This window comes from Ictidomys tridecemlineatus, chromosome 7 (genome assembly GCF_052094955.1).
Source record: "Ictidomys tridecemlineatus isolate mIctTri1 chromosome 7, mIctTri1.hap1, whole genome shotgun sequence".
NCBI lineage: Eukaryota > Metazoa > Chordata > Mammalia > Rodentia > Sciuridae > Ictidomys > Ictidomys tridecemlineatus.
The window spans coordinates 22130341-22152620 of NC_135483.1; the positions used below are offsets into that span (position 1 = coordinate 22130341).

General features: G+C 33.1%; 1 protein-coding gene across 1 annotated transcript in view; it reads left to right on the top strand.

Moving 5' to 3' along the window:
* Positions 1-22280, top strand: part of Eif3h (eukaryotic translation initiation factor 3 subunit H) — a 97057-nt gene that overhangs the window by 27450 nt on the left and 47327 nt on the right. The window contains exon 2 of the mRNA XM_005316218.4: positions 391-547. Within this exon, the coding sequence (XP_005316275.1) occupies positions 391-547 (157 nt within the window). The remainder of the gene's footprint in view (positions 1-390; positions 548-22280) is intronic.

The window sequence follows — 22280 nt, forward strand, 5'->3', positions numbered from 1 at the left end:
GGTTATGTTGCTCTGGCTTCTTTGTGAAACCATGCTGGATTCTAGTCATTACAAGTCCCTTCTGTATATGTAGAAACCAGCTCTTTAGGAATCAGTTCTGGAATTTGTCTGAAGATCTACATTAAGCCCATGTGTTCTATCATCTCTGTTTACTTTGATTTTAACAGGCTTAGTGACCTCATTAATATAATTAAGTATCTAGGAACTTTATATGAGCTTTATTACTTATGTAAGGTTAAAGAAATGCTAAGACATTTGTTTAGTCCTGTTATGTATGTAGTTTTGTGGCTTTGCAAACACAGTAGAATAATTTTAGATTTTTTTAAGAGGGGAAAAAAAGAAATGTAAACTAGGGATGATTTTTAAATCCCCTTCTGTATTTTCTTTTAGGTAGTATTAAAGATAATAAAACATTATCAAGAAGAAGGACAAGGAACTGAGGTTGTTCAAGGAGTGCTTTTGGGCCTAGTTGTAGAAGATCGGCTTGAAATTACCAACTGCTTTCCTTTCCCCCAGCACACAGAGGATGATGCTGAGTTTGATGAAGGTAAAAATGTTCATTTCAAGTTTGTGTCTTTGCAGTTTGTACAAATGCTTGTTAATACAATTCTCAGTGTAAACTTTGATTATCCATTGTTGAGAAAGTCAAGTGAACCTAAATCACTTGATTTGAATTTCTTGGAAAAATTATACAAATTCTGGGAAATGAAATTTAAATAAAAATATTGATTACTTTTGCCTTTCTTAATTGGAGTTTGTGATTCTCATTTGTAATATAGTAATTTCCATCTCATTTTTAAAGGATGTATATTCCAAGACTCCCAGTGGATGTCTGAAATTGCAGATAGTATACATACATACATGCAAATGACAAAGTTTGATTTATAAATTAGGCACGTAAGAGATTAACAATAATAACTAAAAATAAAATAGAAGAGGTATAGCAGTTTTTTTTTCTTTTGTCCTGCTAGGAACCCATCTCAGGGCCTCATGCATATGTGGCAAGCACTCTACCTCTGAGCTACACTTCTCAGCACTATAGTAATATATTATAAAATATCATGAATTGAATAAAACTCATGTTACTACTTATTTCTGAAAATTTCCACTTACTATGTATTTTCAGTCCACGGTTGAACTGGGGTGAGATAGAAAGCAAAATCATGGATAAGGGGACACTACTGTAACTAGGATAGAAGCTGTGCTTATGTTGACTTTCTCATTATGAAATCAGCTTGGCAAATAACTAACATTGTGAAGGACATGGATCATCATTGTGTGTCCAGCATCTATTCTATTCTGTTTGGACAGTGTTTAAGGAAAGATGAGTCCAGCTCTCTGCTTCAGAGGAAGATTTTGTAACATTTCAGAAGCATTTTATTTTTGGACTCCAGATGTAATTGCTTTGTTATCAAAGGCCTATAGTAGTTGAAAGTTTGCTAGAGGTCAAGGTGAACATCCTAAAAGATGAAAAAAAAAATCTAGTTGAAAATAATTTCTTACTTGTTTGAACTTGGCTCATTTTCTGTACAATTTTCTGGTTTTTTAAGAAATTGTGGCATAAAAATTCATAAAATTTACCATCTTAACAATTTTAAAGTATGTACCACATGAGTGTTAACCCAGTGCATGCTGTTAGTCAGATCTGTAGAACTGTTTCACATCATGCAACCGAAACTCTTTAACTCCCCTTTTCTACTTTCCTCAGCCCTTAACAAACAGTGTTCTTTGAGTTTGACCACTTTAAATATCTCATATAAGAGGAATCATTTAGTATTTATCTTTTTATGACTTGCTTATTTCATGTAGTATAATATCTGCAAAGTTCATTCGTGGTATAGCATATGACAGGATTTCCTCCTCCTCCTCCTCCTCCTCCTCCTCCTCTTCCTCCTCCTCCTCCTACTCCTCCTCCTCCTCCTCCTCCCCTTCCTCCTCCTCTTCCTCTTCTTCCTCTTCTTCCCCCCCGAGGCTGTTTTATTCTGTTGTATTTATATCCACATTTACTTTATCCATTCATCTGTTGATGGACATTTAGATTGCTCACTTCTTGGCTATTGTGACTAATGCTGCAGTGAACATGGGTGTTCAGCAGATATCTCTGAGATTCTGTTTTCTTTTTTTTCCTGTTTTCACTTCTGTTGGACATATACCCAGAAGGTTATTGCTGAATCATATGGTAATTTTATTTTTATTTATTTGTTTTTTTCTGGTGTTGAGGATTAAACCTGGGACCATGCATATGCTTAGGCAAGTACTCTGCCATTGAGCTGTCTGCAGTCCTTTCTTTTTAATTTTTTGAGTAACTTCTATACTGTTTTGTTTGCACTGTTTCCATTCCTACCCATTATTCATGTGGATTCCAAAACATTCGTTATCTTCTGTTTTTGATAGTGGTCATTTTAATGAGTAAGAGGCAATTTTGTGATTTTGATTTATATTTTGCTGGTGAATACTGATATTGAACATCTTTTCATATACGGTTCCTGGTTATTCATGGGTGATTGGTTCCAGGACCTTTCTTGAATATCACAATTCATGGATGTTCAAGTTGTTTATGTAAAATTAGTAGCATTTATATATAACTAGTACACATCGTCCTATATGTTTTAAATCATCTCTAGGTGACTCTAATATAATGTAAGTGGTAATAGTGTATTATTTTGATAGTAAAGAAAAAGTCTGTATATGTTCAGTACAGAAACAAATTTTCTTCCCAAGTATTTTTAATCTGAGGTTGGTTGAATCCCCAGACGGGGATCCCGTGAGTATGGAGGGCCTGCTTGTACTTGTTGTTGACTCTTGTATAATTTTTGGAGAAATGTCTGTTCAAGACCTTTGCCCATTTTAAAATTGAATTTGTGCTTGATTTGGAGTTCTTTTAAAATTTTGAGTTTTAATCTCTTATGAGGTAATGGTTTGCAATATCTATTTTTTCCTATTTTGCAGGTTGCCTTTCATTCTGTTGATTGTTTCCTTGATGTGTAGTTTTAAAGTTTGGCTTAGTTGCATTTGTCTGTTTTTGTTTTTGTTGCTGTGCTTTTGGTGTCATATTAAAGAAACCATTGACAAATCTAGTATTAGGAAGTTTTCCCCATATTTTCTTCTATGAATTTAATTTTCAAATCTTTAAGTTTAGGTGTTTCCATTTTGAATAATTTTTTCCATTTTTTAATTGGTGTATTATAGTTGAACATAATGATGGGTTTTGCTATTGAAAAATTTGTGTATAGTGCAAGGGAGTGTCCAACTTCATTTTTTTGCATATGTATCCCAGTTTTTATGTCACCATTTGTTGAAGAGACTGTCCTTTTCAGTTTAGAGGCCTTGGTACCCTGGGTGAAGATCAACCCTATGCCAGGGGTTATTTTTGGAATGTCTGTTGGGTTGCATTGGTTAATATTCTGTCTTTATTCCAGCATGACACTTTCTGGATTTCTGCAACTTAGTAATGAAACTTTATTTTTTATTTTTAGTTGTAGTTGGACACAATACCTTTATTTATTTGTTTTTATGTGGTGCTGAGGAACCCAGCGCCTCGCATGTGCTAGGCGAGCACACTACCGCTGAGCCACAATCCCAGCCCCTGAAACTTTTTTTTAAAATTTTTTTTAGTTGTAGATGAACACACTAATTTTATTTATTTATTTTATGTGGTGCCAAGGATCAAACCGAGTACCTCACATGTGCGAGGCAAGCACTTTACCATGGAGCCACAACTTTAGCCCTCTAATGAAACTTTTTTGAAATCAGAAAGTATGAGGGCTTTAGTTTTGTTCTTATTGGAAATTGTTTGGGCTGTTCAAGGTTCTTTGAGATGCCATATGAATTTTAGGATGTCTTTTTTTTATTCCTATGAAAAATATCATTAGGATTTTGATAGGGATTGCATTGGATATGTAGGTTGCTTTGACTAGTATTGGCAAGTCTTTGCTGTTTTGGTTAAGTGTATTTGTAAATATTGTGTTTATGATGCTACTATAAATTGGCTTGTTTTCTTAATTTCCTCTTCATTTTTTTAAATAACTTAATTGATAAAATGTTATTTATTTCATTTGACTTAACATCTTCATAATGCCTCAGTTATATTTTTGCTAAGGTTATAGTACCCTTGGTATTGTAATTTGTGTGCAAATCAGTTTTCATTTGAATAATACCTCTAAAAACTAAGATTATTTTTGTTTTTGAGTACTAGTACTTGATTTTTAATATGGTTGTGTAGAATACATCTTTTATGTTTTTTCCCCCCCGAAATGGCCATACTTAGATCTCAATTACTGTATGTTTATACCTCCCATGCAATTAAGGTTGAGATTTCTGTGCAGTCCATTCTGGTGGTATTAGGATATCTCTTCATATACCACCACATATGTATGGTGGCATACACCTGTAATTCCATTGACTCATCTGAGGCAGGAGAATCACAAGTTAAAAGCCAGCTTGAGCAATTTAACAAGGCCCTAAAAAAATAAAAAGGGTTGGAGATGTGGCCAGTGGTTAAGTGCTCCTGGGTTCAATCCCCTAGTAACAAAAAACAAAACAAATCACCTCATTAAAATTTTTTTCAATAGCCCTGAGATAAGGAGAGAACATTAGATAATAACTATGTAGTGTATTGTGTACAATCGGTATATTTCCTGTAATAAGATGTTACTCTGCACATTTTTTTTCAATCCCATTTTGTGGATTAGGAAACCAATATTTAGTGATATAAATAACTTGTCCAAAATCATTGTAAGAATCAGTAGAGTATGGATTGAAACCCTGTGACTGCCTGGTCTAAATCCTATGATTTTTCCACGATAGTATGTTGCTCTTAGAATTTAGAGAAATATTGAATGTAGGGCAGCATGAGTCTGTATCTGAAATCCACTTTTTGTACAAAACAAGTAAATTTGCTTTTCATGATTTTACCTTTAGGAACTGGGATTTTCCATCTGTCCTGTACATGTGAAAAATGTAGTATAGTTCCCTGTATTTCTTCATAACCTTTGGCAGAAGGCTTAGATTTTAGGTTCTCTCACCTAAGCCATTTATTCTCTTAATGTGCATTAGAATGCAATGACTGGATTTTAAAAAAATCAAATCTAGATGAAACAAACATTTTATTATAAAAATGTATCTTAGAATAGGCCTACAGTTTGATTATTTTATATCCTGAAAAAGGCCTACTATTTTGCCCTTTGCTTTTCCATTATTTTATACCCTTTAAAACAGTATTTATTTAGGGGAATGTTTTAGAATTTTAGTAATTGTATAGTTGCTTAGTCTCCCCCCCACACCACGGGGGTATGAGATTTTATTTTTTCCCCCTTTTGTTTTGGTGCTTTATTGTAAAGAGGAGATTTTAAATCTGTGATGCAAATGAAATATTAGCAAATATTTTAAATTGGGTCGACAAACTGATCTGTGGGCCTGCTTTTGTAAATAAAGTTTTATTGGAACAGTGCACATTGTTTTATTTTCTGTGCCTGTATTTCTCCTGCAGTGGCATGTGGAACAGTTGAGTAGTTTTGACAGTGATCCTTTGGATCCCAAGCCTAAATTACTTTGTGGTTCTTGAAGTTTGACCACCTATGATTAATACATACCTTTATATTCTCCCTCTTGTCTGTTAAAGGATAAGGCAGTTCTTTCTTTCCATTATAAATTAGATGCTTTTTTGTGTATTTTTATTTCTTCTACATATTGCTTGAGTATATATATATATATATATATATATATATATATATATATATATATATATATATATGTAATATACACACACACTGAATCTAGACTATATTGTGAGCACTGAAAGGAAAATACTGTGTTATTAGGTGTTTGCTTCACTGGCAAACATGGGAAGTATCAGAATAGTTGGTTTTTGCTTTAATTTTAGTATAATTTTCTTTTAAAGCTACATTATTTTAATTTTAATATTTAGGGGAACCATCTATAGATAATAGGGAAGAAGGCATTAAATTCATAGTTAGAAAATTGTGACTAGGTGTTATGGAAAGGTACTGGTATGAGCACAATATTTGAGTGAGGATCTCCTCACTTCCTTCAGTAATCGTGGTACTGAATAACTTCTGAACTGCTGTGGTCTAACTTTGTAATTCATTTAGCATATTGCTCACTTACTGAGTACCAAAAACAGAAAGATAATTTCCTTATAGGGTTACCTGTATAGTGCTGACTGATTATGTTGTATAAATTGATTCAAAACCTAGAAAAATGTTGGGGTATGAAGTTTTTTGTTTTTCTCTTTATTAATTCACAACTTGTGATTTGTAAAATGTAGTAATTCTTAAATTTGAGTGGTTTAAATCCTGGTAAACTTTTATGCTACATAATTTCCTTTCTAGTTGAAATTGAGATAATTTACTCATGTTAGAGAATATATGCTTTTAAAAAATGAGCAGAAAAACTCATATTAAAATTCCCATTAGGGGGCACTATTATCAAGCTTAGGAGAACTGGATACTAATTTGTTTTCTCAGACATGCAACCCGAAGCTTGCTAAAAGGGAAAAATATTTTCATCTGATAAGATTCAGATACTGTTTTATACAACTGAATTCTTTAAATATGTTATAAAGTGCACTGAATTAAACACAGATTCAATAACTCACTGTCTTGTTTGTTAGCAGATTGAATCAATTTAATATGGCAGGTGATATAAGCAGCTTTTTGTTTTTCTCCATAAGAGTAAAATCTTATGCAATATATTTGGAGTGAACAATTTTCTCTTTTTAATTTTGGATGCTTTAAGTTAGTCCTATAGGATGATCCTTGGCCCTCAAAGTAGACCTTCAAGAAGAAGCATGAATGCTGTTATGCTACTGAAATGCAGCTGGGGGAATGAAATGATGCCTAACTTAGTATTGATGTTTGCAGCATGTTTAATTGATAACACATTGAAGTGATACATACACACATAATTTTTATTTTGGGGGGTAAATTTTCAGTAGGAGAAATTGTTTTATTTTTTATTAAGTTTGGTGTTAGAGTAAGAAATACTAGTGTAAACTGTTCTGCACATTATATTGTTATCATTAAGCTTTCAAAAGGAAAGCAGCACTATAGAATCTTAAAACAGGTCTCAACGGCTAAAATATGATTTGGCAAATATGAATTGAAATAAGATGTATTCAGAGTTGTTTTCCATACATAAATATTATTTTTTAATATTTATTTTTTAGTTGTAGTTGGACACAATGCCTTTATTTTATTTATTTATTTTTATGTGGTGCTGAGGATAGGACCCAGGGCCTCATACATGTTAGGCGAGCATCTACTGTTGAGCCACAACCCCAGCCCCAACATAAATATTATTTTTGTATAACTGAGTTTGGAGAGTAAGTTTGTGTAGTTTTATTATTTGCTGTATTCTACATAAGTAAGCCATATTTATGTTGGGGAGAAAAATCTATGCTTAATTACCTGCTACTTCAGGTATCTCTTTCCTTTCTTTTTGTTCTTAGTTTGCACAAAGTCCACATACAGGATAAAATTGCTTGAAACTTAGCTGATGAATAGTATTTTGACTTTATATTACTTTTGAATTCAGGGAAGAGTTGAGTCAGGACAGAGAAAGCTTTCCATACTTTTTGGACAGATGGGGACATTTTGTAGAAAGATGTAATGTTAACTTTCTTATTCCCATTTGTATGATTAGCCAGTGATCATTGCAATCTGTTAAAAACAAACAAACAAAAAAAGACCCTGTCTGTATTGTTGCACTTTTTAAAAAGAGCTCTTCTTGGTAGAAATATTAGAAATTATATATAGACAGTTTCAGGGTGTTTCTTTGAACTTACTGAAGAGTAGGAACATTTTTACTTAGTGACCTCAGGCATTCAGTGAAGGGAGGATAAAATGTTTCAAATATCTCAGAAAAAAATTTAAGCCTACCATAATTCAGTTTTGGGTTTATCCAGCAAATTATATTGAGTGGATAGTGGAAAAGTTACAAAGATTCCAAATTCTGGTTACTGCCTTGAAAGATTTTAAGTGAGAGAGACAAGTGTGTAAATAAAAATTTGTGAGGCAGAATTAAGATAGGAAAAAAATGATGGAAACACACATCAGCTATGAACTCCTTTTTTGTTATACCTTCACAGGAGAAGTAAAATTTGGTTTTTGTAAATGGATGTCAGTTGCAATTTTAAGTTATGTCTTGCAAGTTTATTCTAATTATTCACTTTTCTGGACTTTTGTAAGTAGCACAAGCATCCCTAGAAATAAAGAACAAACTAATATGTACATTTGATTTATCATCTTTATTGTTCAGACATAATTATATTCTTTGATAATATTTTTTAAATATTGCTGCTACTCTAGCATCTAGGTAGAGAGAGTTGTATAGTGCTCTTTTGATAAATGAAAGGACTCCTGAATAATGTTAGTGTCTTTATTGAAACTTGGGATCCATAATGTAGTAAGCTTTATTTAAAATATTTAATAAAATGGCTAATACATTTTAGATATTTAGTAAATACTTCACTTTAGAAACCACATAGGCAGATATTAGAGAGAATCTACTGAGTTGTACTCCCCTGGTACTGATCTTTTTGTTGTTACTTATGGTGGTATTTTGAAAATATTAAACCATTCACATTTAATGATTTAGTGGTTCATCAGGGCAGTAAACTTTAGGTTACTATTTGGTTAAATTATTTTGATCATGCCGAAATCCTTCAGTTTGTGAGTTGAAATTTTAACTTAATCTAGTTTTGTGTTCATAAAAGTGATTGGAATATGAGAAGCAAAATCCATATATGAAGCATTAGTTCTAATATATTTATGTCTTTTTTTATTTATTTAGTTTAGATATTTCAAGATTTTAAATAAAAGAATAGGAGTAAAGTCTAAATTCGTTTTAAAAGTCTCAAAAATGTTTTTGCATTTATTTCATGTTTTAAAATTTAGTTGTTCTTTTTATTGTTTTGTTTTAATGAGTTAAGAAATTCCTGTGAATGGAAGGATACACTATTGAAAATGTGGTCAAGGTAAAAGGTTTTTCTGCTTAAAGAAATTAAAGTGCTTTACACTATTCTCTCCCTTGGTCCCCAAAGTGTAAGTGCTATGGTTTGGAAAGAAGCCAAGTAAAACCTGTTCAAATTTTGTGCAGACTTAAAGTAATACTGTAAGATTTGAAAATTACAGGTGGATACAGTACTTAAATAGTATTTAAAATTCCTAAGTTTCCCAAGTCTAAAAATGTAATCCTTAAATTACTGTTCCCAGTGGTTTAAATTTTAATTGAATAAAAACTGTCTTACTTTTGACCTACAATAACTTTAGGTAAAGATATTTGAGTTTACTATTAAACTTAAAGGTAATGTAATGACTATTAAAAATGAATTATTTAACACTAATTAAATATTAGAAAACCACAATTATAGTATGTAACCAAAAATCCTTGTCATTTCTATTTTTCCCCCAAATTTTCCTAATGAACAAGTTCAGGCTCGCTTCCTATTTGCCCAGAAGTGCTGCCAAATTTCACTTCTTCAACTAAATATACTACCTAATCTGTAAGTTTTAAAAACTTATGGATTCATAATTAGATTAGATGTTTTTAATGTGAATGCTACATTTCCAAAGTGATATCTTAGTCATGCCAGTGAAGTGTTCTGTTTGATTTATATTTGTTTTTCTCTAATTGAAGTTTTCATAGCTTTAGAAACAATATAACAGTGTAAATTTATAATGCAACTTCATATCTCCCCCTTCTTATGTACATTTTTCTTCCTCTCTAATATCTATCCTGCAGACCTCATGTTTTAGTATATAGACAAACCTTCTTCCCTACTTGATTGATGAGAGGAACATAAAAGTATTTCAGTCATCTTTGCAGAAATAATTTTATCTTGCTTCTGTTTTATAGAATTAGATAGGTGATGACCTTGCAGAGACATTTGTGTGCCAGTATCCATGGCAGTTGGATTCTGGCAGCACAACTCTAAGTGGAACTCTTTGGACTTTTGGCCTGATAGTCTCAGCAATGTAGCAGCAGTAAACTTATGTCAATTTTCCTCAGCCTTTGTAGTTTCCAGGCTCCTCTGCTCTGACTCTAACTTCTCTTTTGTGCGCCCCCCACCCCCAGCCCCTGTCTTTCAGTTTTGGAGATTGAACCCAGGGTGTTCTACCAACTGAGCTCCATCTTTCAGACTTTCTTTAAGATTGGAGTCTTGTCATGTTTCCCAGGCTGGCCTTAAAACTTGCAGTCTTCTGCTTCAGTGTCTTGAGTAGTTGGGAATGTAGGCTTGCCTCACTACTGTGCTAGGCTTTTTCTTTATTGTTTATTCATTAAACCCATATTTGAGGTGAAATTAAGTACCAAGCTCTTTCACTGGCTGTTGCTTACCTGTATCTCTTATTATGGCTATTCTTAAAAATGCTTGTTATTTAAATAACTTCAGGTGTTTTAAGTAGTGTACTTGATTTGAAACATGGGCGAATTGATGGTGCACTATATTAGTGAATCAAATAACAAATGAAAATTATGTTGTTATGCAAATGAAGGTGTCTAAAATATATTTATGTAGTTAGAGAATGAGTTAAGGTTGTAAATGCATACCTCCAGGTCTGTATGTCTTCAAGATCATAATTCGAATTATTCTTGGTATATTTGTTTTGTAGTTCTGGTTTTGAAAATTTATAAATTTGTTTGTTTTTTGTTTTCATATGAAAACTATATTTTTTATTCATTTTTACTTGGTAGCAGCATCCAATGCTTTAAGTATATTCAGACAGTGTAAAAATCTATGGCTAAGACCCTGGTTAGATAAATTATTTCTCCTTACAATTTTTAATTTTAACTTCTCCTTCACCACCACCATCACCACCACCCTACCTCCATGCTGAAAACACAGGTGACATAAGACATTAAAAAGATTCAGTTTTAGGGACTAGGGATGTAGCTCAGTGGTAGAGCACATGCCTTGCATGTGTGAAACTCTGGGTTTAGTTTCTAGCACACACCCCCCCAAAAAAAAAAGTCAGTATTAGAAGAAGTTGAGGGGCTGTATGAATAATAGTGGTATTATTCCTTAATGGTTAGTTGTCCTTTTTTCCGGTGATAAAAATGAGGAATAGGACAGTACAGACACTGCATGAACTGTTAAGATCATTGTTAGGCATATTTGGGTTTCTTCTCTGGTGCTTTAGGAAATATTTGATGTGACTAATAGTGAGACTGTTCTGCTGATGTTTTATCAGAATCTATATTTTTAAATAAAAATTTTCTTTTTATTTTTGGAAGATTGTCTCCTCTTATAGGAAGCCTAAAGAAAAAAAAAAAAACACTAGTAACCAATTATGGAAACAATGTATATTTGTGTATAACATTGTAGCTCTTGGTTGAGAAAATTTTAAAAATCTGGCAAATTTTCCTAAAAGGCATAAAAGGAAAGAAATCTAGGCTGAGTTCTGACTAAAGTTCTGATTTACCACCAGTTGTAATCTTAGTTCTCTTCAGCCTCAGTTTTCACATTTGCAACATGGATCACAATAAGAATTTCTGTAATTCTTGTAGCAAATAGAAAACTGAGGTCAAGAGAAGCCTAAAGTTAAATTAGTGGCTCATTCAGAGCCAGAGGCCCTATAGCATGGCTATCTAAAATGTAATACACAGTTTTAGGAAGGTTGCATAATTATATTTTTGTCAGAACATTGTGGTATAGATGCCTATAGTTGTGATTTTGTAGGCATAATGTATTTATTTAAAATATTATTTCTTGGTATTATCATTTGCTATCAGCACAGTAGAATCAAATGATTATTGAATTAAACACTGGATTTCAGAAAATTTCCTCTGTGTGTGTACACACACACACACACACACACACACACACACACACACACATACACACACGATATTCAGTAAACATAAGGGCAGTTCTAAATTTTAGGTCATCAGAAAATTATTGATAGTTGAATATATACAGCCGGATCAAGCATTCTAAACCCATTTAAGTTGCTGAGAATCAGTATAGCCTCTAGTATTTGGTACATGATATGGAGAGATTAATTGAAAGTATAGACTAGGCTGAGTAAGGGAGGGAAGGGAAAATATGTTCTTATTAAATGCCATTGAATGCAATTACAAATAATAGTTTGAATGGATGGTTTACTTTGCTTGAGGAAATCAGTGCCTGACTGATGATACAGGAAGACTTTCTAGAATACATTGCTTTGCAGATGATTTCAACAGAAAATACTGATAAAGCCTGTCATGTGAATTTCCTTCTTTACTGCGTACACAGTATGGTTAAGTGGTGTGTTGTGCAATGCTCCCAATCTGCTATTTCTGCCATCTGGGCAAACAGAATGACTCTGAGAGAAGAGCAAGGAAAGGAAATGGATCCGTTAGTTGTAAGGAATCTATGTGAACACTGGGTGCCACTCATGGAACATTGAGCAGTTAGTTACTTTCCTTTGTAACCAGTACAACTAGCTATCTGTAAAATGGAAGTGTACACTATGAATAGCTCTCACAATTTACTTTTTGTATGTCATGGTATCGTGATTGAGACAGGTAAATCTAGCAGGAAAAACTAATCAAGCTTCCCTTTGTTATTTTTTTCTTGATTTTTTTTCAATATAATCTTTTTGCTGTTCCAGTTTTTGACAAATGTAATAGATTTAATAATTACAGCATTTTTACTTTGCTTAAATAAAATCTTTTGGGAACGTATTATGCTATAAAACATTTGCTGAGAACATTCGACTACTTTAAAAAAAGATGGGATCTATCAATGGGAAAATTACTTCAAAATTTGAAAGTTATAACCAACAAGGGACATGTCAGTGATGAAGTTTTATATGAGTAAGAGGCATTAACTGGCAGAATCTAACCTGTGTACTTTTGTTGGCAGATGTGTCTCTTACTTGAATTGTAAAAATTTGTAAAACAGTTCTTATTGTGTGTACATGGTTGCTTTTTTGATAAAACATGTAAACCCTTACAAAAATGTGTTAACCATGAATCATCTGGTACCTCCTTAGAAATTAATGTAACTCTATGTATAGATGGTTAATAGTACAAAGCCACTGTGGGGTTTGTTGTTTTAGCAAGGATAGCTTTAGTTCTAAAACATTTAAAATGAGTCCCACTCCTTTTTAACTTTTTTTTTAAACAAAGATTTGTCTTATCAGCAAACATGGTAACTTAAGCAGATCTATAACTGGGGGAATTAATAACAGAAAGTTTTTTTGACACCAGGAAGTAGATTAAATAGTGCAATTGTGGTAATGAGTACCATATATGATAAGCCTGAGCCACCTGGATTTTATTAGGCTGCTTGATACTTTGATCACAATATTATTTCAAGGCTTGTCTATTTAAATTGCTAAGGTTTCTTGTCATCTTTGCGATTCAGACCATACTTTTTTTCTTTGCGAAGAGATCTTTTAAAAGAAAGACTCTGGTCAAGCCAAAATTGGAGGAAGTGCAAGTTCAACAGCTAGGAGAACCTTAGAAAAAGAAAACCTGTTAAACATAAAATTAAAAGTTGAAAGCGTAGCAGTGGAGTATCAGGTTCATCTGACATTGCTCCTTTTTAGTTTTTGCTTGGATCATAATTACACTTCATATGGTAGAGGAGTACTGTAAGGATGATTGGTATAATTCAATTAATTTTGTTTGATATAAATATGTGCATTTAAAATATATATTTCATGTTTTGAGAATGTACTACTGCTATCAGTTTCTCTTCAGCTGGTATTAAGTGGTTTTGATGAACATCTTCGAAAATTCATGAAAAGATTTTTTAACTACTTCACCCATAATGAATGAATTATACTAATCACAGAATTTAATTTGCTTGATAAATTGCCTCACTTTGCCTTTGAACTTGAAATCTTTAAACTTAAGTTAGCCTAATATAGATGAATGAAATTTTTAGTCATCAAAATCAATAGAATTTCCTTTCAGTAATTTTCTTACCATAGAAATTGTCTTTCACAGGTATTTAATAGTATCTCTGTTATGTATTTAGTGAATGTTTTGGCTTAGAAAAATAAATATTTATTTTAACTAGTAAAGGGAAGACAGGGAAGATTTAATATTTTAAGGTACAGTTGTCATTAGCATAATAGGGATAATCATTTAGTGTAATTCTGAAAATTTATATGTAAAATGTGTTGTACTTTTATTTATGTTCCCATTAATTTTCACCATTTTGATATTTGAGTACCCTATTATAAACGGTTAGGATTTTAGCTTAAAGCTTCCATATCCTGTTGTACCTGGTTAAAGGCACTTAAAAATGTAATAGTCTTTTTTTTGTTGTTGTCATTGTTGTTGTTTTGGTATTGGAGATTGAACCCAGCAACACTTCACCCCTGAGCTACATTCCCCAGCCCTTTTTATTTTTTATTTTGAGACAGGATCTGGCTAGTTTGGGTCCTTCTGCCTCAGCTTCCCAAGTTGCTGGGATTGTAGGCATGCACCACAGTGCCTGGCAATGATTTTGTTTTGATTTGCTGTTGGTAGTAAAAGGAATATATGGGAGTGATAGTCAATTGCCTCTTTATTTTCCCCAATGAGACAAAGCAGAAAAGTTATCAGAAATAGGGAAAGATTTGAGTATCACAAAGTTTGCTTACTGAGAGCTTGGAACTTATTTTTGGAAAGTAGGGGTTGTATTTTAAGTTGTAGAGTTGTAGTTGATTCAGGAAATAAATTCATATAAAGAATAGATTTAGGAACAAAATTAATAAATGCACAGAATTTGTCAATTGGTACAGAGACTTGGTTTGGAGAAGGGGCTGAAATAATAGGGTCAGGTTCTAGAAGACTGAATTTTTTTTCTTTTTTGTAGTGGGAATGGAACCCAAGGATGCTTTAACCACTGAGCTATATCCTCAGCCTTTTCTGTTTTTTATTTTGATACAGGTTCTCACTAAGTTGCTCAGGGCCATGTTAAGTTGCTGGGGCAGCCCTCCAACTTGAGATTCTCCTACTTCAGATTCCTCATTCACTGGGATTACAGGTGTGTGCCACTGTACCTAGCAGAATTTTTATCACTTGAAACTGAAATTTAGACTCAAGGTAGTTGAGTCATTCTTGATCCTCCAGCAGAGATGTTATCATATAAAATCAATGTTTTGTGAATTGAGGACAGAACAATAGAAGGATAATTAGGAACAAGAATGAGAAGATAAAACTAGAGATAGGTTGGGGAGAAATGACAAAAGATTTAGTTGAAGTGTTCCCTCATGTTTTAAGAGTTTATCAAATAGCTTTAATATCTGACATTCTAGAAGAATTAAATTTGTCATCCCCTCTCTTTTGAATACTTTGTAAAAAGCATCTGTTCAGTAATAATGGTATGTATATATTATAGAGCAGATGGATACAATAAATGTAAGCTATTGATAACCAGCAGGGGTTTTCCTACATTAAACAACAGTATCAGCTTTACTAAAATGTGAAATATTTAAGGTTTTTAAATTTAGAAGTTTGGGTGATTTTAGGAGTATATAAATTGTGGAATGATCAATATAAAGCAGATATAAACTGATATTTTTAGGGCTGTTTAAAGAATGGATTAATCTTTTTTTTTTTTTAGCCCCAAAGAACAAAGCTAAATATACCAAATAGAAGTAGAAGTGGAAAAGATTTATCCCACTCTTCAAACACAATGGTCTATTCCTGAGATGGGACTCCTTAGACAGTTGTACCCTGTCTCAAGGATAGTTTTTACAAGTTATTGAATTCATTCATTCGTTTAACTGATATTTAAAAGTGCCAACTGAGGTACTCTGCCAGTATATCGAGGGGCAACCTTATGAACAGGTGAGGAGAGAGACATTAAACTGATCAAAGTAATTAGAAGCTGTTCTAAGTACTGTTGAAGAGATAAACAGAGTAGTGTGGTGCTCTTACCTTAAACAGGGTGCTGAAAGAGTCCCTGGATAGGAAGGAGGTACAGTCAGCTGACACCTGAAGAAAAAGAAAGAGTAAGCTGTGTTAAGAAGAGGAAGACCAAGTACAAAGCTAAGGCATAGAAGTGAGCTTGACATGGTTTGGGAACTTTCAGAGGCTCCAGCCTATCTGAATAAATAATGGGAAACAAGGGACTATACCATTCAGAGCCTCAGAGGAATTTAGGTTTAATTCGTTAAGTTGCATTTGGCTAGTAAAGGATTTCAAGCTATTTGCAATCTAGCTAAATCCATGACTGTCATGTTCTTTATGATTCTGTGACTTCATCTAGGACTTTTCTGCCTAGAAAAAGTTGTTGCATTTGATATTTGAAATATTTTTGGAAACCCAGCTTGGTTATTGTCTTATTGGTTATAGTGTTAATGCCAAGAAAATTTATCCATGACTGCTAGATAACCGTCACAAGTGTGTCTGGAGCCATCAGTTTAGTAAAGGGTTTTTTTTTTGTTTTTTTTTTTTTAAATAAACTATTTTGGAATTATGTTGGACATAGTGAATTATCTTCTTATATAACTGTAGTATATTAAACTCCAGATTTATATTCAGATTTCATCAGTTTTTCTATTAATGTCCTTTGCTTTTCCAGGATCCAGCCTAGGATATTACATTGCATCTAGTTGTCATGTCTCTTTAGCCCCCTTCTGATCTGCCACAATTTTTCATTATCTGGGCAATTTTGAGAACTATTTGTTGGATATTTTTTCATGATTAGACTGTAGTTACAGATTTTTGGAGAAAAAAAATCACATTATGGAGTGTCTCATTATATTCTATCAGGCAGGGAACATGATACCTATATAACATCACTGGTGATGCTAACCTTGGTCACTTGGTTAAAGTCTCTACTGTCTGACTTCTCACATTATCTTGGGAATCTTTATGACCTAAGGAATCATTGAGGCATGAATGCCTTAGTTGAAAAATGAGAAAGTCATCTCTTTTGGATGAAACAATTTGAATAATTTTTATAGTATTTATTACTATATTTTAATATCTGAATAACATGGATAGTGTACTAATGTATATTCTTTGTTTTAATAGGTAACTTTTCCACACAGATGAAATTGTTTTATTTATATACTATAGCATCTTGGAAATAATACTGAATATTTAAATATTTAAATAATACTGAATATTTAAATGGATGGGTTAGGATATACTAACAGTTCTGTGAGAATAGACATTGTAGCTAATCACTTCAACATCAGGAATATTTGAAACAGCAGTGTTTCCCATGGACAGTGCCATAAAAGGTTATCTGTGTAATTGAGTTCTACTGCAAAGTACCTTTTATTACAAAGGAGTTGTCTGGACTTATATTTGGAATATACATACCATTTTGGCCACTGACTTAGAATAAACTAGTGTGAGAGCTGTACATGGCATAAAATCTATGAGGTTACTTAAATTAAGAAAAAAATGCCTGATATAATTTTCTCTAAAGGAGGCTTAAATAGTTTGCTTTTCTCTTGCATAATTGAAATGTTTCAGTCTAGTATCTTTAAATTAAAAATTAGGAAAGGAAGTATTGAAATGTTAGGGTCATTCCTTTGATTTTTTTTTTTCTGCAGTAGTTGTTCTGTTTATTTGATTATTGACTCTGAAGAGCTTTTCTTCATATTTGTTTACTAACTTTACTATTTTTTTTTAAGGAACAAAATAGCTGCCATTTCATTAATAGTAGCATCAAAATTTTACTATCTATTAAGGTATTTCTTATTAGCTACTAAGAAGGGCATAGCAGTAGGAAATTTTCTCTATATCTTTTAAGTTGGGAAATATCTTTGAAAAGTAAATAAAAAAAGACCTAGAAATTAGCAATGGAGGAGGCACTAATCTTTTTTTTCATCTTTCACAAGTATGTATTGTTAATGATAGCATTCCAACCACACTTGTAATTGCTGACATTTTTTGATCACTTGTCATGTGCCAAACATTGTGTTGAACACTTAACTTGGCATGCATTTATTTAATCCCAGTCACTCGTTTATGAGAACCATTATTATTCCCATTTCACTGAGGCTTATATGAGAGCCACTTGTACTATGTGTGGAATCAAGATTCTAGATCCTGTACTTTTTTTTGTACTGGAGATTGAACCCAAGGTGCTTAACCACTGGACCACATCACTAGCTCAGTTGCTGAGGCTTACCTCAAACTTGTGATCCTCCTGCCTTAGCCTCCAGAGTTGGTGGATTACAGGTATGTGCCCTTGTGGCCAGGCAGATCCTGTACTCTTAAACACCTTGTAGAATACCTTTTTGTTGATTGTTAATTGTCTGGTGGTGGAAGAGATCAGAGCATCAGAATGTTAGAAGGAAATGCTGTTAGGCAGAACCATTTGTGTCTTTTTGGTTCTTAATTCCCCTAAAGTGACTTCCAAAGTTTTTAAATAAAAAAATTTTGTTATTGATTCTTGAATTTGAAAATGTTTGTACCATTTTTCCCTACCCTTTCCATGATTCACCTTACTTAAATCAGATTTCTTATTAATACCATATTCTAATGAGTAGTTTATATTATACATCTATTATCCATTGAATCCTCACTATTTCAGACATTGTTCAAGGCATGATGTAAGGTAGAAACTGGTAAGATAAGTTTCAGGGTTATGTGAAACTCGGTTCCTCCTTTTTTCCCCCTCTCTTTCTCCCTCCCTTCACCAGGGATTGAACCCAGGGGCACTTAGCTACTGAGCCATATCCCCAGCACATTTGTATATTTTATTTAGCCATGGGGTCTCACTGAGTTTCTTAGGGCTTTGCTAAGTTGCTGAGGCTGGCTTTGAATTTGTGATACTCCTGCCTTGCCTCCTATGCAGCTGGGATTACAGGTGTATGTCACTACACCTGGCTGGTTCCTCCTATTTCAATCTATTTTTGGAGGTAAAATTTAAGTAGAGAAAATTAAATAATGTGACAAACTTACCATAAGTCAGTACAGGTTAAATATTCCTTATCTGAAATGCTTGGGACCAGAAATGTTTTAGACTTTGAATATTTTTGTATTTTTTGAATATGTGCATCAAAAAATAGGTTAAGTATCCCTACCCTGAAATTCCAAAATCTGAAATGCTCCAAAATTGAAATGTTTTTGAACATTGACAAGACACTCGGGGAAAAAAAAAGTTTCAAGTTTCAGGGCTAAGGATGTAATTTTTTAAAAAATATTTTTTTAGTTTTGTTGATGGACCTTTATTTTATTTGCTTTATATGTGGTGCTAGGAATTGAACCCAGTGCCTCACAATATGAGGCAAGTACTCAGGGGCTGAGCTACAACTCCAGCCCCTGAGGATGTAATTTATTAGAGTTCTTGTCTAATGTGCATGAGGTCCCAAGTTGATCCTCAACATCCCCCCCCCCCATTTTCGTCTATCAGAGCTTTTCTAGTGTAGTACTTTTGGATTAGGGGTACTCAGTGGTAAACAATTATGGCCAAATGACTAGTGTAGGAAATGATTTTAGGGGAGGACATCACTTTAGTGCAAGGTTGATCTAATCTACATGGGATTTGAGCTGGGTCCTAAAGATGTATGGTTATATTTTCTTTCTGATCTTCTCTTGCTTGACAATATTCTCTTTTCCTCTACCTGTTCAGCCAGCTGTTCTGAACCATTGGTTCAAAATCTATCTTCTCTGTAGTGATTATCTGTTCTATCTTCTGCACCCCAGTTAATTAATTTCTCCTTGCCATAGTTGAGGACTTTAAATGTTATATACAGACTCCACACACATGTCCCTGATGCATGCCCTGGCTGCATGCTTTTATAGATTATCCCACGCTAGTACATATCAGAAAGAAATGTATATACACATACACTTAAAGCTTTTATTTAGAAGTAATTTAGATTTGCAGAAGTTGAAAAAAAAGTATAGAGTTCTGGCATACCCTTCCTTCAGTCAGCTTCTCTTAATACATCTTAATGTAACCATGGTATATTTGTCAGTTTTGTCATTCGTGATCTTTTTCTGTTCCAGTATCCAATCTAGAATACCATATTGCATTGACTTGTCATATCTTTTAGTCTCTTCTATTCAGTGTCTTTTCCTAAACTTGACATTTTTTGTCAGCTATTTTATACATTGTCAATTTTGGTTTGTCTAATATTTTTTTACGATTACATTGAAGTTATTGATTTTGGGGAAGAATACAAGCTAAGTGCCCATTCTCATTATATCATATTTGGGGTTTATCATTTTGCAATGTCTTAGTGATGATGTTAACCTTGGTCACTTGGGTTAGGCAGTTATTAATAGGTTTCTCCACTGAAAAGTTACTCTTTTTCTCTTTCTATCCCCTGTTATTTAGAAGTGAGTCACTAAATTCAGCCTTCACTAAGAAGGGGATTTAAATTCCATCTCTTGGTGAGAGGAACATCAGAGAATTTCTAGAGATATATGAAAAATACCCAAGTAATTAATATTATGAATTATGAGAATGATGAGACTGTGTCTTTTCACTCATTATTCACTTCTTATCGAGCTCAGGGACTGAGACTTATTTATTGTTTCCTCTGTATGTCAAACAGTGGAATATGCTAAATGTGCAGTAAAATATTTATCAAATAGATTGAATTGAAAAGGGGGAGATTGTGAATTACTTACAAACATAAAATAGTTAATCATATAGGTAGGTAGTGGGGCAGTATTAACAGTGTTTGAATTAAGTGATGCAAAAATGTAATTTGTTTTAATTTTTTTTGAAATTCAGGAATATATTCTTACCTAACTTTAGCAAAAAAAAGTATTTTTCTTCCTAGTTTTGAAGAATAACTGATCAGAAAAACACTTTAACAATGTAAATTTAGAGCAGAAGTCTGTTTTGTGATTAAAGATAGCTGGTTGAATGTCTTAGGCATACACTATATTTAGAAGGGTGGACTTACTTGGGAAAGCATGTAATTTGTAAGTAAATTAGCAGTGATAGAAAAATTCCCTCCCAGTTCTCAAAAAAGGTGCTTTAAAGTACCAATGTTATGTTTAACCTAGCTTTCACATTATAAATGGACTCTCTGAACCCCAACCACACTAAATTTACCTTCCTAGTAGATGCCAGTTTTTCTTATGGATGCCTCCTGGCTCCATCTCTAACTGTGAATCTTGCTTTTCTTTAAGAGAGTGCTGGTTGACCCACTAACAGCAGGAACAATAAGCCTTATTTATATTTGACTTTTTTTTTTTTTAACTAAGTAGTAGCTAGAAATTAAAGAGGATTTTTCTTTAAGAGGAAAGTGAAGACTATGGATAAGTTGTCTTGATATTTTTCTTTCAGCTGCATTGTCACCATCCTGTGATGGATGAAGGGTTGTTTTTTTTAAACCTGCTTTTCTGCACTGGCAGTTAATTTAAGCATCTTTTATTACAGGGCCAGACTTATCAGTGGCCACTGAAGACTGCTAAAATATTCTATCTTCTATTTTATTATTTTCATTTAAAAAAAATCTACATGGTCATTTACTACTGATCTTAAAGACCCTACCCTTAGAAGAGAATAATCATACCACCTGTGTGTTCATTTAAATTAGTTGGTTTAAAGAGATTTAAGATAAAAAGTTTGTTGAGCATAGAGGAGTCAAATTCCTGGTGTTTTATTCACCACAGAAGTTGCTGGAAAATTGAAACATAGTTCACCTAAGTGAAAGTGTGTGTGTGTGTGTGTGTGTGTGTGTTTGTAAGAATTTATATGTACCCATTTTAATAGCCCTACCTCTCTCTCTCACTTGCCCTGATGTGCCCACTGTGTCTTTTGCACCTCTCACTAGAATAGAATCTTTTTTTTTTTTTTAATAGAATCTTAAACAGTGAAATCTTGGGGTTTGGCAGCATGAAGGAAGAAGTACTTGACCTAGTAGTTTAGGATTTCTTTGAGTGGAGAAGCAGGTTGTGGTAGACAAAGGCTTGGAAATAGGAGCTATTGCATAAGGAAAGGTAGGCACAGATGCAGGGCATACTCAAAGTCTTTTAGCTTTTACTTACAACATGGTGTATATAAGTTGTGATCATTTTAGTTAAGGAGTTTGGCTTTTATACCATTGATAGTGGGCAACTATGAAGTCCTTTTGTGAGTATCATGATAATGCTCATATCTATTTTAAAAATTATTATTTGAATTTAGAATGAATGTCTAGTGAGTAAAGGGATAATTTGCATTTGTGACAGGCAGTTAACGTGATTTGTGGGGCAGGTTTATGAGGATTGGAAAATTTCAACTTATACCCATTTTGAATATGTGTGTGTGTGTGTGTGTGTATGCATATATATGTATCATTTAATATATATAATAATCTTGGTTATTGAATAATTAATCATCAGATTTAAAAAAAAATGATCTATTTATT